Source organism: Apteryx rowi, unplaced genomic scaffold (genome assembly GCF_003343035.1).
Source record: "Apteryx rowi isolate R43461 unplaced genomic scaffold, aptRow1 scaffold_54, whole genome shotgun sequence".
In the NCBI taxonomy this organism is placed as follows: Eukaryota; Metazoa; Chordata; class Aves; order Apterygiformes; family Apterygidae; genus Apteryx; species Apteryx rowi.
The window spans coordinates 3,361,336-3,377,131 of NW_020450805.1; the positions used below are offsets into that span (position 1 = coordinate 3,361,336).

At 54.6% G+C, this 15,796-nt stretch overlaps 2 protein-coding genes across 4 annotated transcripts; one reads left to right on the forward strand and one right to left on the reverse strand.

Annotated features, from left to right (window-relative positions):
• Positions 1–49: 49 nt before the first annotated feature.
• Positions 50–6,685, forward strand: HSP90AB1 (heat shock protein 90 alpha family class B member 1). Of its 2 annotated transcripts, XR_003255961.1 has the most exons (13): positions 50–424; positions 517–663; positions 778–984; positions 1,303–1,462; positions 1,643–1,776; positions 2,279–2,593; positions 3,032–3,197; positions 3,400–3,590; positions 3,869–4,016; positions 4,302–4,570; positions 4,697–4,808; positions 5,027–5,360; positions 6,115–6,685. XR_003255961.1 is itself a non-coding variant. In XM_026081256.1 (12 exons), the coding sequence occupies exons 2-12, from the start codon at positions 517–519 to the stop codon at positions 6,222–6,224; spliced, it is 2,181 nt and encodes a 726-aa protein (XP_025937041.1). In that variant the 5' UTR covers positions 52–424; the 3' UTR covers positions 6,225–6,685. The 2 variants fall into 2 exon arrangements, 1 of the variants encoding a protein (XP_025937041.1); XM_026081256.1 differs by lacking the exon at positions 4,697–4,808 and having other exon boundaries at positions 52–424.
• Positions 6,686–9,864: 3,179 nt separating this feature from the next.
• On the reverse strand, positions 9,865–15,536 carry SLC35B2 (solute carrier family 35 member B2). Of its 2 annotated transcripts, XM_026081273.1 has the most exons (4): positions 15,410–15,536; positions 14,021–14,214; positions 13,370–13,530; positions 9,865–12,040 (listed from the first exon to the last, which is right to left on the reverse strand). In XM_026081273.1, exons 2-4 carry the CDS (start codon positions 14,175–14,177, stop codon positions 11,102–11,104), a joined length of 1,257 nt encoding a protein of 418 aa, XP_025937058.1. In that variant the 5' UTR covers positions 14,178–14,214; positions 15,410–15,536; the 3' UTR covers positions 9,865–11,101. The 2 variants fall into 2 exon arrangements, with proteins under 2 accessions (XP_025937058.1, XP_025937059.1); XM_026081274.1 differs by lacking the exons at positions 14,021–14,214; positions 15,410–15,536 and adding an exon at positions 13,644–13,978.
• Positions 15,537–15,796: the final 260 nt, after the last annotated feature.

Consider the following 15,796-nt stretch of genomic DNA (forward strand, 5'->3'; position numbering starts at 1 on the left):
GGCTGAGGGCTGCGGGCGGGCCGGCGCTTCCCGAGTCATGCCCGTCGCCGCGGTTAAACGGGCCCCGGCTGTGGGGCCCACACCGCGGCCTGCCGTGGGTCGCCGCCGGGGCGGGCGCACGGAATGGGGGGGTGCCTGTGGTACCCACCCTGCAGGCACCCAACGGAGGGGCACGGCGCTGCGGGGGGCGGCCTCGCCTTCCCTGCTGCCCGAAAGGGGTGTGGGGGTGAGGCGGGCGCCGCCTGGCCGCAGGGGCCCACCTCGCCCTGTGGGGACAGCAACGCTTTCGCTACCCCTTTTAAGGCGGAAGGAGCCGGCGGGCGGCGCGAGGCCGGGGCGGTGCGGACCCGTCCCATAAAGAGCGGCCGGGGGGCCCGTTTCCTTTTTACAGGCCCGACCGCGAGCGCAGTCGCCGCCGACCGCGGTAAGGGCGCGGCCCGCGCTGCCCCCGCTCGTGGCCCGCCGCGGCCCGGGCGCCCCTGCCCCCGGTGCCAGCGGCCTGTGCTTGCCTTGCAGATGCCCGAGGAGGTGCAGCATGGGGAGGAGGAGGCAGAGACGTTCGCCTTCCAGGCGGAGATCGCCCAGCTCATGTCGCTCATCATCAACACCTTCTACTCCAACAAGGAGATCTTCTTGCGGGAGCTCATCTCCAACGCCTCCGACGTGAGCCCCGCGGCCTCCCCTGCTCCCCTCCCCTGAGGCGGGCTGGTGCCCCGGGCAGCCCGCGAGACCCGCAGAGTAGCGAGGCCGAGGTAAGCGCTCCGCTCTCCCCCCTAGGCGCTGGATAAGATCCGTTACGAGAGCCTGATGGAGCCCTCCAAGCTGGACAGTGGCAAGGACCTCAAGATCGACATTGTCCCGAGCCCCCGGGACCGCACGCTCACCCTGGTGGACACTGGTATTGGGATGACAAAAGCCGACCTCATCAACAACTTGGGTACTATTGCTAAGTCTGGTACCAAAGCCTTTATGGAAGCCCTGCAGGTGGGTTCCCTTTGGCTGTGCTGGCTCCCTGCAGCCTGAGCCCTAAGCCTTCACTACGGTGTACCCAATCCTTACAGTATGAGCATGCCTAGTAGTCAGCACCTAGCTCTGCCTTTATCTTGCTGTGGGAGCTGTTGGCCTGCCTGAGTGTGTTTCCTCACCTCTTCTGCAGCAGGGAAGAGCTCAGGGTAGGGCTGGCTGCCTGTTGGCACTTCCCACTTTATCTCTGCATGCTGACCTAGTTCTTTGTTGTTGTGAATTAGTTGCAGATGTCTCTTGTGCCTTCACCTCTCCATTTATTTTCCTCTACTTTTACAGGCAGGTGCAGACATCTCCATGATTGGGCAGTTTGGTGTGGGTTTCTACTCAGCCTACCTGGTGGCTGAGAAGGTTGTGGTTATTACTAAGCATAATGATGATGAGCAGTATGCTTGGGAGTCGTCAGCTGGGGGTTCCTTCACTGTTCGGACTGACCATGGTATGTACTGTACAAAACTAAGTTTATCTCTCGGCCAGAAAGCCCCCCTTTGTGGTGTCCTCCTGGGCTGGACTGGGTTCTTATTCACATTTGTTAATATGAGGTATCTATCTAGTAGTGGCTGGGCCTCAGGATCTACCCTGTGCTTTTAGCACTAGTATTTCTCTTTTTACACCATAGGTGAGCCTATTGGACGGGGCACTAAAGTAATCCTGCATCTGAAGGAGGACCAGACAGAGTACTTAGAGGAGCGGCGTGTCAAAGAGGTGGTGAAGAAGCACTCCCAGTTTATCAGCTATCCTATCACGCTYTGTGTACGTAAGGGAAAGACTTTGGGGACCAACTGGAAAGCTAGAGTGGAGGTGTATGTTGGGAACAGAAAGATTAAAAAAAAAAGGTGGAGTACTGTCTCTTCCATTCCCTTCCCCAGTTCCTGACCACTGTGTATTGAGCAGTGGTGTTCCTAGCCTTATTCAGCCAGAGGTGAATTTAGGCTGGGGGCCTGTTGCAGGTGGTGGGTATCCAGCCATGTTCCTGGCCCTTGGTCTCTGTGGATGTAGAGATCATGTAAACAAGCCATGGAGAGAACGGAGTTTTCTGCCCCTCACTTCATTTCCTCAGACACAGACCTTAGTCCTGTGAGAAGTCTGAGAGCTGATTTCAGGAGAGACCCTGGTTTCTGGGTGTTGTGTGGGCTGGGCTTTCTGCTACACCCAGGAGCGCGTGTGTTCCTCTTTGGGGCAGAAGGACTCCTGATACTGTTTGCTTGGGGCTAAGCCTGGGCCCATAGTCCTGACTTTTTTCCTCTCCTGGCAGCTGGAGAAAGAGCGTGAGAAAGAGATCAGTGATGATGAGGCAGAAGATGAGAAAAGTGAGAAGGAAGAGGAAGAGTCAGTCTCCAAGGATGAGGAGAAACCCAAGATCGAGGATGTGGGCTCTGATGAGGAGGAGGAGGGAGATAAAGGGAAGAAAAAGAAGACCAAGAAGATTAAGGAGAAATATATTGATCAGGAGGAGCTGAACAAGACCAAGCCCATCTGGACACGCAGCCCTGAGGACATCACCCAGGAGGAATATGGCGAGTTCTACAAAAGTCTCACCAATGACTGGGAAGACCACCTAGCCGTCAAGGTGGGTGCTGGGCCATGCTGCCTTGCTGGAAGAGAAGAGTCCCTTTCCACCCATGTCAAAAGCCACCACGTGTTTGTGCATCAGTGCAGGGCTTGAGGGTTCCTGGGACATTTGGTGGTGCCTCAGCCTGCCCTTTGACTTCTGTGCAGGTGGTAGGATGAGCAGTGCCACCCTTGAAGGAGAATTGGAGGGTGTTGGGCTTGGAGCAGCGTGACTTCTCCATCTAGGGCTGCTGGATGCCAGGGAGTCCTGGCACGGTCAGGGTAGCAGGGGACAGGGGAGCTGAGGAGGAAGAGAGGGAAATGCAGAACCCTGCTGTGTCCCTCTGTGTGCCCTGTGGGATGACAGTTCAGCCTGCCCAGACCAGGCTGCTGGGTCCTGGCAGAAGCTGTAGAAGGGAATCGTCATAGCAGCTGTGTTTCCTTCCTGGCCCCACAGCACTTCTCTGTAGAAGGGCAGCTGGAGTTCAGGGCCCTGCTCTTCATCCCGCGCCATGCCCCCTTCGATCTGTTTGAGAACAAGAAGAAGAAGAACAACATCAAGCTATATGTGAGGCGTGTCTTCATCATGGACAGCTGTGATGAGCTCATCCCTGAGTACTTGAGTAAGATCTCCCCTGCCCTCAGCTGCCCAGCTTGAAGCTGAAACCCCCACAGCCTGTGGTACTGCCTCTGGTACAGAGTGGCTGGCTGAAGCACTGGCCTAATCTGGGGGGACAGCAGCCAATGTCTTGTTCAGCTTTTCTCCTCCTGTGATGAAGCTCAGAGCTCTTAGCCTGACTCTTGCTTTCTTTTTCCCCTCATCAGACTTTATCCGGGGTGTGGTGGACTCGGAGGACCTGCCTCTGAACATCTCCCGTGAGATGCTCCAGCAGAGTAAGATCCTCAAGGTGATCCGTAAGAACATTGTGAAGAAGTGCTTGGAGCTCTTTGCTGAGCTGGCAGAGGACAAAGAGAACTACAAGAAATTTTATGAGGCCTTCTCCAAGAACCTTAAGGTGAGAGCTGGGTACCCCGCATCAGGTCATGGGTCCCCCCTTCTCCCAGTGTGCTGAGGAACAGGCTTGTCCCTGCACCATGAGCATCTAGTGGGTGCTAGAATAGAGGGAGTCTCACAAGTGTCCTAGAGAACCTTTGTGGGCAGCTGGACCCTCTGGCTTGCCCTTGGCCCAGGGCTTATGCAGTTAGGGCATCAGAAGAGATGGCTGTGCCCTGAGGGTGGCTGAGTGTATGCGAGTCCCATCCTGGAGACTTCATGTATCTTCTCTAACCCTAGCTGGGCATCCATGAGGACTCAACCAACCGAAAGCGCCTGTCAGAGCTGCTGCGCTACCACACGTCCCAGTCAGGCGATGAGGTGACTTCGCTTTCAGAATATGTGTCCCGTATGAAGGAGACACAAAAGAGTATCTACTACATCACAGGTGAGCCAGACCTCCCCTGTGCCATAGTGAGGTGGGGAAGAGAGATTACCTGCCTAACAGCCCTGTCTTCAGTCAAATGTCTCCAGGCAGGTCCCGCTGCCTGTAGCAGGCCCTCTCCACCAAATCACAGCCCATCCCTGTGGGCTGGGGAAAGGAAACGAGACCAGAGTCCCAGCTGCAGCCACAGCTTTATGCTAGGGGCTGTGAGGGACTGGTGCTGTTTGTCACCCTGTAACTAACTTTTAAATCTTGGTGACATCTCATTTTTACCCCCCACCAACACAGGGGAGAGTAAGGAGCAGGTGGCCAACTCAGCCTTTGTGGAGCGCGTGCGGAAGCATGGCTTTGAGGTGGTGTACATGACGGAGCCAATCGATGAGTACTGTGTGCAGCAGCTCAAGGAGTTTGATGGCAAGAGCCTGGTATCAGTCACCAAGGAGGGGCTGGAGCTGCCTGAAGATGAGGAGGAGGAGAAGAAGATGGAAGAGAGCAAGGCCAAGTTTGAGACCCTTTGCAAGCTCATGAAGGAGATTCTGGACAAGAAGGTGGAGAAGGTGAGATGGGCAAGGAGCTCAGCCCAGGGCTGTGTCCTGGGCTGGAGGGAGGAGGGCTGGGCCCTCCGTGATGCAGGCAAGGGCTCCAGCTCAATGCATGCCTCTGATCTCCCTCATCTCCTGCAGAGGAGCCGCTAAAGGAGACTGGAGGTCCCAGCATGCACTGCACCATCTTGCCTTAAGCAGCCAGGCTGCAGATGAAAGGCACTGACCCAAATACGTGCATTGATGGGAGAGGGTAAGTGTGGGAAACATAGTGGGTACTGACAGTGCTGGTTGAGCTGCCCACACTGTCTTGTGCAGCAATCCTGGAGCTGCTTGGAGGATCCCTGTTTGCTTTGGGTTGTTACCAGGTGAACCTGGGACAAAGACCTGGGGTTTCCTGTGTGCTGTGGCTAGGCCCAGTCCAGAGCACATGGGCACCATGCTCTGCTAACTCTTAGCTGCAATCGGCAGGTAACTATCTCAAACCGGTTGGTCTCATCTCCCTGCTGCATTGTCACCAGCACCTATGGTTGGACAGCCAACATGGAGCGCATCATGAAGGCCCAGGCGCTGCGGGACAACTCCACCATGGGCTACATGATGGCCAAGAAGCACCTGGAGATCAACCCAGATCACCCAATTGTGGAAACYCTCCGCCAGAAGGCTGATGCTGACAAGAATGACAAAGCTGTCAAAGACTTGGTGGTACTGCTCTTTGAGACAGCTCTGCTGTCCTCTGGTTTCTCCCTGGAAGATCCCCAGACCCACTCCAACCGCATCTATAGGATGATCAAACTGGGGCTTGGTAGGTGTCCATGCAGTTCCTCAGGCCTGGAGCAGGTCCTGAACCATGTTTGCAGGTTGGGCTTCAGCTCATTGCAGGTCTGCTTGTAATGGTGTTGTCATAACCTGTTGTAAATTCACCTGTATCAGCCACTGCAAGGGTGCTGACCCATGGTCCATTCTTGCCTCTGTTTCTGGCCTGACTCTGTGCCTAAGCTGCCAGAGGTGCTATCTCCAACACGGGCTATGTTTGGAAAGGGGTGATAAGCCCCTGGTAGAGCTGAGCATCCTGGCTTGTGCTGGCCTGGCCAACTGGGTAGCATGTAGCTGTCCTGAGGGCAGGGAGGAGGCAGGTAGCTGAGCCATGCTGGTGTGACATGCAGAACTAGCCATGTGTGTCTGGTGGCTATGGGCAAGTGGAAACCTGGAGCAAGTTGCTTATGGAAGTCTCTGTGCTCAGATTGGACTGTTCCCTGTGAGGACAGGAGGCACCACTCAGACAGAAGGCTGGGGCTTTTCAGGTCTTCACAGGCATCTCCCATGGCAAGCTTTTGATAGTCACTATCTGGTGAAACAGCTTGTGCTTGCACCCAACTTTTTCTCCCAAATGGTCTTTTTAGACAAAAATATTAATCATGAAGTGCCATGGTTTGGGATAATCCCTGGGTGCTAATAGCCCTGTCCCTCAGGCAGTGGGCAGCCTTTGCTCCAGGAGAGGCTGATCCTTCCAGGTGTCACCTGGAAGCCTCATCTGTTCCTTCTCTTCCCTCTCCCAGGTATTGATGAAGATGAGGTGACTGTAGAGGAGCCCACTGCAGCTGTTCCAGATGAAATCCCCCCTCTGGAAGGAGATGAAGATGCATCCTGCATGGAAGAGGTGGACTAAAGTAGGAGGAGGGCTTTTCTCTCTCCTGCCAGGCCTCTTCCCAACTCATCTTTGCTCAGAAGGGGGTCTGGTCCCACCAGCTGCTACTGACTCCTTAGTGGTGTCTCATTTTGGGGGGATCTTTTTTTTGAGGGGGGAGCAGTTCTGTATTTGTCAGTAGTGAGTAAGATGGGCAGTCCCAGGCCTGTGTGGTCCATGCCTTTCTGCTTGTATAGGAACAACTGATGGGGAAGGGAGGTGGAAGGGGTTAGGCTTCCTTTTTCTCCATGGGGTCTCCTATGTTTGCCAGTAGGCATTGAACACTCACTTGACTAAATTGAGTTGGGGAGAGCCCTTCCTCTGAGCTGCTGACTCCCTGCACCCCCAGGGTAGGATATTGTATTTTGGTTGGTTTGGGTTTTTTTGTTTGTTTTTCTGTTGTTTTGTTCTACTGGAATTAAAGTATCAGAATGTGGTTTACATGGGGGGGGTCCTTTGTGTTTTGTGCCTGAGGTTGGTGTTGCCCAGAGGAAGATGAGGGACCTTAAGTCCAGGGAGGCTTTGAGTCCTGGGAGAGGGTTGGGCAGAGCCCAGCTGCTGCTCTGTGAAGGAATGGGCTGAGTAGTACACCTCTGCACAGGCCTGCTCTGGCTGCAAACACAATTTCCCTGTGTTAGTGGGCTGCAGCAATTGGGGTCAGGGCTGTTGCCCCCTGCTGGGAACAAGTAGGGGGATTACAAAGAGTTTAATGCAGCACTTGGAGGGGCCAGGTTGGTAAATCCTTGTTCTAGCTTCTCCTACTGGAAACTGTTCTTCTGTGTCCCCTGTGAAAAAGGTGTGTGTGGGGGGGGGGGATTGCTGCCTCTGAGCAGAAATGGGAACCCACCTCCCAAGCCCTTTGTCTCCTGTCTTGCCTCAAGCTTATGGCCTTAGCTCCCCTCCTCCTTGGTGCAGGAGTATTAAGGGCCTGTTCTTCACCTGCTTCAGCTTCACATGCTGTGAGGGCTGAAATGCAGTCGGAGCATCTTACRGAGGGATGAACTGCAGGATTTCAACTGCCCTTGCCTCTGTACTTTAAAAGCCACCAGGCTCAAGTTGCTTGTGTTCTCCCTGAATTGCCATATGGAGGGAAGAGGTCTCAGCATGTGCCCCAGGGTACCAGGCAGCTGATCTCTCCTTGACTAGCTTTCAGAGTTCTGCTTCAACTGATTCTTTCCACCTCCAGTCCTGCCCAGGCAGTATCAAGGGGGAAGGTGAGGCACATCTGCCTTCTGCTGGGCAGGAGGGATAATCTCTAGCTTGGTACTAGTTCTCCCCTGTGGAGTCCTGCATGCCCTACAGCCTAGCAAACCTTTTCAAGCTGCAGTTGTCAGCTGGGCAAGCTGTGCCAGGATTTGAGCTCACACTGCTGCTGGCTGGTCTAATCTGAGCATCTCTGTGGGCTGGAGTGGTGGCAGGAGCCATCCGCCTGTTCCCTTGCAGTGCAGAGCAGTGAGGGAGAAAGGACAGAACTGTGCTTAAGCTGCCTCTGTTCATCTTTCACACTAGACTGATTTCACTCTGCACTAAACTCCAGSCTTTCCTTTCACCACCAGTATTTTGTTTCTGGGCTCTTGCAGACCTCTGGGCTGTGGCAAAAGCCAGGGGGTGGTGAGCTGTTGCTCTGTCCTAGATGACAGAAGCCAGGGGTGCAGAGCATCACCTCTGCTCTGTCTGTCCCTTGCCTTATGCTCATACACTAGGAGCTGCACAGCTGGAGTGGGGTTTGTCACCCTTTGTCAGAGTAGCCCCCAGGGTTTGGCAGGGGAAAGTGACACCAACTTTTGAGTGCAGCAACCGTGGGCACAAAATGGAGTGGGCTGCAGCCAGCATCCATCTTGCATGTGGGGGAGGCCGAGCCCATGTGTCCCAGCATGCAGTGCAGCTGGGGCTCCATAGCCCTTGGCTTGCTGGCCCTAGGCAGCAGAGGGCAGCCTATGGCACAAGCTGGAGGCCCTCACGGCATAGCACAGCACTGCAGCATGGCCACTGCTTGGCTACTATGACTCTGCTGGAGCTGAGCTAGCCAATGCCTCAGGGTGGTTCTCTTTCCCTGAGAGAGAAAAAAAGCCTAGTTATGTTCCCAGTGTAGGAAGGGGTTTTGCCAAAATAGCTGGGATCGATGAAGTCAATTCTTCTTTTTAGCTTGGAGGGAAAGGGTCTTGCTCTTCCTAATATAATTCTCTCTTTTATTAAAAAAAAAAAATAGATTTAAATTAGAAAGGGGTTTCATTCCTAAGCTGACAGGTAGAAGCTGCTTGGTTTTGACCAAAGAAAAACTATTCCATTTTCAATTTGGGACTGCAGTTGCTGGGGAAAGACATTTGGGGGAATTTGTAGCTAGGGAATGGAGGCAAAGGGAAGGATATGATGTTACAACACAGATATAAGCGCATCTGCTGGAGGGCTGTGTGTTGCTAAGCCAAGGCTGTGCTCAGCACCAGCTCTGTTATCCCTGCAGGCTGGGCTAACAAGCCACTCTGCTACCTCCCACCCCAAGAGCATGCCAGGAGTACAGCCCTCTCCATCTGCTGTCCTTACAATCCAGCCTGCCTGCTGCCCTGTGGGCTCAGGCCCCCTGGATCTAACAAGAACCAGCCCCATCCATCAGTGTGTTTGTTCCCTGCAAAACCCCACTAAAGGCTGCACTGCTGCTGTGTGAGGAAAGCTGCCCCATCACCAGCCTCAGCACAAGGAGAGCACTGGTACCAGCACAGTCTTCCAGCATGTCCCACACACCACTGCTGCTATGCTTCAGTGTTAGCATCGAGCCAAAGGCTGCCAGGCAGTGCCTTGCTTGCTTTCTCCAGCCCACCCAGGGCTCCACTCTTCTCTCAGCACTGTGAAAAGCAGCTCCTGTCCATACAGTGTCCTCCACTGCCTTGCCCGTAGTCCTCACCTGAGTCTCCACTTTCTCTAGCTCTTTTAGGCCAAGGTCCCATCTCCAGCCCCAGACTTCCTCATGACAGGTCAGCATTAGCTTAAAGACAAGGTTTTCACAGGCCTCCTACATGAAACAGGGGGATGTATACCCCCCCCCCCAAACCCCTTGCTGGCTCTGCCATGGGACCTGCAGAGTTGGTGTTGGTGCAGCAGCACCCCAAAAAAGGACAGGCTTCTCCAGAGCCTCCAGTGCAGAGGCCATGGCTGGCAGGCACTCAGCAGGCCACAGCACTGTCTCTATCCAGCTGCACAGTACAGCACTTTAGTCACTGGGGCTGACCTTGCTGTACCACACAGGGATCAAGCACCCATGAGCCAAGCCAGAGACACCATTAGGTCTGTGCAAGCTCACAGCTCCTCCACATGCACCCCTTACTCCTGCCCAAGGGCAGGCCTGTGTCCTACCCCCAGGAAGCACAAGCAGAGGTCCAGTCCTGGCTGTGCTCTCATCATGTGTGCAAGACTGCTGTTTAGCAGTGCCATCAGGCCTTGTAGCTGTGTCCAAAATTGGCTGATACCCACCTGGGTGAAGGCAGAGGCACCTGTATTTGGAAAGGAAAGACAGAAGGTTTCACTGTCCCAGAAAGTCTGGGGACAGGGGAAGGGTTGGGGAGTCTCTCCCTTTTTTTTTTTTTCAGGTACACAGAAAAATAAAAATGAACATTTACCCCCCAGGGCATCATATGCAGCATATTTTTTTTTAATTTAATAAAATAAAAAGAGAAAAAAGTTGCCTTTCAAAAGTACCAAAACCTGCCAGCTTGTCAGTCAGGTTGTGTTAGGGAGAAAAGGGTTAACCACTAAAACCTGGGCTCCTGGGGAAGAGCTGGAGGAAGTAGCTTCCAATCGCTCCATCCCTGCTGCCTGTGGAGCAGGGACAAGGCGCAGCAGTGGACTCTGCCCCAACTCTGGTTGTGGGAAGGCCCCAAGAAAGCTGGGACTGTTGCCTCCAGCCAGCAGGAAAAAGAGGAAGTATTTGTGCTTTTCTAAATGGCAACTACAAAGCCCAGAAACCATGGTACAGAGACACCCCAAAGTGGTGCTGGGGCATTCTGGGCATTGCAGCCTTCGGCCTGTGACAGCAGCAGATGTAACTGAAAAGCAACTTAAAACAACTCAGCAAGCTTTCAGCTGGCCAGCCTCAGTCTCTGCATAAAAATCAGCCTGGAYTGAGAAAAGCAAAGAAAAGTGACTTGGAACAGGGGCAGGGGACCGAGAAAACCAAACTGGGAAGTACTGGTTATGATTCCAGAGTGCTCTCCCAGAGCAGATCTCCCAACTAGGGTAGGACAGGCTGGGAGTCCTTCCCTTAGCCATGCCTATCCCATCTGGAGCACCTCCTGGCTGGTGAGCAGAGGCTGGAGGGGCTAAGAGCTTCCACCTTGCTCCCCCTTGGGACAGGCTCAGCTCAGCACTTGCCTTACATAGAGGTGTTTCAAAGATAAAGTTGTGTTTTTCTTGCCCTCTCCTCCTACTGAGCTCTGTAGTAGTGATAGAAACAGAGGAGTGTTAGCCAGAGGCAAGATGGTGCCAGGGAAAAAGGGTTCCTTGTTCACCAGTGACCTTGGAGAGAAGTTGTGAGTCACAGGTAGGATGAGGGCAGGAGTTCCAGCAGCCCCATGCTGGTTTTCTCCCAGGACCTGAGCTCCCAGGCCCATGCCTTGGCTGAAAGTCTCGACCCATTAAGGCAAACGGAAAGACTTGGAGTTGTGGCAGCTCGGAGCATGCCTGGCTTCTCCTGGGCTTGTTCCAACCCCTTCCCCAGGAAAAGCAGGTGGAAAGGTGAGTCACTGGTCCAGCCTATCCATCCCCCACCCTGCTTCTCAGTGGGTTCACAAAGAGGGGAGAAATCAAGCAGGTGCCCCCAACCAGAGGCAGGACAGCAGGCACAGCTCAGACGCCATGGCCCCAGCTCCTTAGACCTTCTGTACAGGGGTCTCGCCTGGTGGTAGCTTCTTACTTCGCTTCTTCAGGCGGCTGCGAGCGTAGACACGGAGGAAGAGGGCCATGAAGACAACAGCTACACCCAACCCACCCACAATGGTGACGGTGTGCCCGTAGATGAGGCAGGAGAGGAGGATGGCAAAGGCCTGGCGGAGTGTCATGATGATGGTGAAGACAGCAGCTCCGAACTGGTTGATAGTGTAGAAGATGAAGAGCTGGCCACAGGCAGAGCACACCGAGAGCAGCACAGCATGGGCTGCGAACTCTGAGTGGCGGGCCATGAAGTGTGCTGACTCCAGCAAGGCACCTTGCTCCAAGAGCGAGCCCACTGTGAAGAGGCAGGAGAAAACGTTGACGCCAAACATCATCTGCACAGGAGACATCTTGTAGGTGAAAAGGGCATCCTGCCAGTTGGAGGTGAAGCTGTCAAAGATGATGTAGCCGGCCAGGAGGACTATGCCCGAGAAAGTAGTGACAGTGGACACGTGCCTGTTGGGAGCACTGGAGAGCAGGAACATGCTGACCCCCACAGAGATAAGGGCAGCAGTCAAGTACTCCCAATACTCGTAACTCTTGCGTGACACCAGTTTGCCCATCATCATCACAGGGATCACTTTGGAGGCCTTGGCCAGCACCTGTGTGGGGAAGCTGATGTATTTGAGTGCCTCATACTGGCACCAGCTACTGAGGATGTTGGAGAGGGAGGCAAAGGAGTATTTGTACATAGGAGCACCATGGCGTGGCTGCTTGGTCAGGGCGCAGTACAGACCAGCCACCGTGAAGGCCAGGATGCGGTTCATGAACACCAGGAACTGGGAGTCCTTAAATTTCTCGCCAGGGTCCGTGTCAGTGGCACCGTACGTCCTTGTCATCACACGCTCCTGGAGGACACCCCATGTCAGGTAGGAGGCCTGCGCAGCAGGAGGAACACAGGGAGAGTCAGGACCAGCAACGGCAGCTACAAGCAACCATAGGGAAGAATGGACCCCAGGAGATCCCTGCTTGTCTCAGCATGGCCTTATCCTCTGCACAGCAACACTCTCCTGAGACACTGTGAGATGGGGCTGCCCCCCACTGCACCCATCTTTGGGAACACACTATCTCACATAGTTACAGCAAGGAACATCCAGTCCCAAACAAACAAAAACAGCCCTTCTCAGTTTACAGCAACAATTTTCAAGGGAAGAGAAGCCCACAAAGCAAACAAACGGTTATGTTTTAAGCTGCCTGTTGAACCAGATGGACAGGATCAGAGAACATTACTGATACACAGTCGTGGTTTTGGTGCCAACTTCCCTCGGCAGCTCCTGGCAACTTTCCCAGTGGCCTCTGCATGGTTTTCATTTCCAGCTCCCTAGGCCCAGTTCTTCTATCCAAAGCAATTCTAGTTTCAAACCCAGCAGAGGAAATTGTCCTCCAGAGAAGACCACTGGCTGCTTGTCACCTCCTCTACTCACACAGCCCTGGTGCCACAGTACCAAGCCCCTCACAGAAATAACACAGACAACCTCTCACCACACACCCCCTTCTGGGAAACTGAGGTACAGAGAGATTAAATGATTTATGGGTGTCCTCCCAGAAGATCTGAATGGGCTGGGAGAGTAGGCCAGAGCATGGGTGTCTTCTGCTGGCTGCAGGACATGTGGATTTTGTATCACGATTGCCCACTTTTCTATTTTTAGTCCTTACAGACCCAGAAAGCTGTCCTTCCTAATGTCACTTGGGTTGTAACTGGGACTTAAGGAAACAATGATTAGAAATTCCTCTTTATCTGTAGCTGGACTGAATATTTCTCTTCGGTATCCAAATCCAGTCCATCAAGGACAGGACACACCACCCCCAGAGGGGGACACAGAGAAGAGCCTGAGAGATGAGRGGGGTCAAACTGTCTGTCACCCTGATCCACAGTGGGGCCAGAACAAGAGCGGCCTTAACCATGCTGAATCACAGAATTTTCTTTATCCATGACTGCAGATGACACTGATTAGACAGACAAGAGTTCCCAACCCAGATGACACCAGCTGAATGGACCTCCAGAGGCCCTCAGAGTTCACACAGCATTCGTGATGGACTGTCCTGGCCAAGAGGCTGTGCCTCAGCCTCCAGCTCTGCCCAGATCAAGCACAGTGCTGCATTCCTGGTCTTAAAGGAGCTGGTGACCACAAACCTGCTGTCTGCCTCCTCCTCGCAGAGTGGGATGGCCACACATACACATACACACACACACACACGGCCCCTACCTGCAGGCCAGCAGCACAGAAGAGCAGCTTGAAGACCTGTCGGGCTGTAGAGGACTCTGTGGGCTCTGCTCGGGCTGGGAGAGAACCATCCTCTTGGTGTGCAGACTTCATCTCAGAGCCGAACACACATGATTTAATGACAGGGAAGCAAATGCCCCGGCCTGAAGGGGGTAAGAGGACACAGAAAAAGAATCAGCCATGGTCTGGGGGACCACAAGCCACACCAGCTTGGGAAGGGAAGCCTCCCTCCCTACTAGCCAATTCACTGCACTACATGTGCTGTTAGACAGAGCCTGGGTTCTTGAGCAGGCTTGAAACCAACTCCCACTTTGCCCAAAGTCCTGCCTAGTCTGGCAGAGAGAGCAGGTCAAGATGAGCTCTTGTATTACTCAAGCAGCCGTGGATTGGGCTGCCTCAGGCAGACTCCAAATTGCTCAGAGAACACCTCCATATGTACTGGTGCAAGGGCCTCAGAGAAATTTGAGAGCTTCAGGGTAGCTCCTGGACAGCTGTGGGAGGCAGCTCTGCAAGCAGCACAGACATCATCCAACAGAGGGTCAGGGGAACCCCCCATCCACACTGACGGGGTTGACAGAGGTGGCAGAGAGCTCACAGGGAGGCAGGATGTACAAGGGAAGCTGCTTCCCTTACCTGTCTCCAGGTAATTCTTTCTCTTAAAGTATTGGATGAGGAGGAACCCTGGCACCACGATACTCGCATAGCCAGCAGCGTTAACGAAGAAACGGAAGAGCCAGAAGTCGCCCCATGAGTCCTGCAGGGCAGGGGAGATCTCTTCACCAGCAGCCATGGCAGGGAGAGCAGCCAGCACGAGGGGGACGCACAGTCTGTGGAGAGACGGAGCCAGGCGGTGAGTGCCTGGCACAAGGCCAGCTCCGTTCAGCACGTCTGCACCCCCCACCTCTAGCACGCAGCACCCAGATCCCACCCCAGCAACAGCAGCAACCGTCACAGCACATGGAGTAGGAAAAGCCCTCTGGAGTTCAAGAGCGCAAGCACAACCTTTACTTTTGCTTCTGTTAACACTGTTTCCTCTGGCTTAGGAACACGTGGCCTTAGCAACTTCAATTTCCAGGCTCAGAGAGGATGTTTGAACACTTCTAATGAGCTGGTTTTGACAACACGCTCGCCCCAAATGCTTTGAAAAACCTTTCCAGGTTAAACTTTAGTGCAGCCCCTGGGTGGAAAAAGGTCATCAAACGGAGCAACTTCTACCTGGCAGCTCAYGTTTCAAGCCCATGGCCAGAGCAGCCCTCCTTTCAGAGCAAACGGCTCAGAGCTTCCCTCTCCGGCTGCAACAGGGGAGTGGAGGATTGCCCGCAGAGGAGCCAGGGCTGCCAGCCGCTCCCATCTCCTGGCCCGGGCAGTGTGCAGCCCCGGGGCAGTGCGCAGCCATGCCAAGGCATTCCCCGCAGCTCACAGGAAATTACCAGGGCTTGCCCGCTTGGCAAGACACAGCCAGAGGGCAGGGCTGGGAAGGAATTTTGCTACCAGCTTGCTGTTTGGGATTTTACCAGCACTATCCGACAGGGTAACCGATATTCTTAAAATATAGCATTAGGTGCCAATCTAGCCAGCTTTAATCTAGCAGCAGTGCCCCAGAGGAGTTCTTCCCTCCACTGTCCCCTCCCTCACTCAGACAACCCCGTGATATCCAAGGGCCATGTGACGCACAAGAGCATCAGGTACACAACAGCATGGCATGAGCTGGTAAAGATTTGCTACGCCCAAGGCCACCTGCATCCTCCCCTCCCAGGGCAATCTGGTCTGGGGTCAAAGCAGCCGCCTGCGTTAGGCTAGGAGGTAGCCTAGGCCTGTGCTCTGTTCCTGCCTCAGTTTCCTCGGTACAAAAAGCCCTTTTGACTGCCCTGGGGAGCAGGGGAGGGTGCTGTGGGGCTGGCTCCATAAAGGAGCAACAGGGAAAGAGCTGGGCTCCTGCGAGGGAGAGGGCCAGAGATGGGGAAGATGTTAATCCCAACAGAACAAGAGAGTCATACAAAATCAGGCCCCACGGGAACGTACCTTGCCCAGATATAATAYGGCTGTAACCTCCGGCAGCTCTAACATGAAGCTCGGCACAGAGCTGTGAAGGCGAGAGGGTCCCCCACCACTTCACAACCCGCAGCCCCTCACGCCGCCCTCCTATCCCCGCGGGAAGCCCGAGCGGCTTTTCCCATCCTCCGCAGCTGGGGCCAGGCCTCCAGGGTCCAGCCACACCGCGTCCCCCCGACACCTCCCCTCCCGGGACCTCAGGGCCCAGAACAGCCGGGCGGGTTTCTGTGCCGGCTCCCACCTCCCCCCTTTCCGCTTCCCCCGCAGGAGACGCAGCCGGGCGCCTCCACCGCCCCCCGCGCACCTCCGCGGCTGCGGGGGCGCCGCGGCAGGCCGGCAAGGGGCGGCTGCAGCCGC

Excerpts from the sequence above, each read along its gene's own strand:
- SLC35B2 (XM_026081273.1), bottom strand. The coding sequence starts at position 14,177 with ATGGCTGCTGGTGAAGAGATCTCCCCTGCCCTGCAGGACTCATGGGGC. Across the intron at positions 13,531-14,020 it reads AAAGAATTACCTGGAGACAG|GCCGGGGCATTTGCTTCCCT; the intron begins GTAAGGGAAGCA and ends TACCCCCTTCAG. Across the intron at positions 12,041-13,369 it reads TCTGTGCTGCTGGCCTGCAG|GCCTCCTACCTGACATGGGG; the intron begins GTAGGGGCCGTG and ends CCTGCTGCGCAG.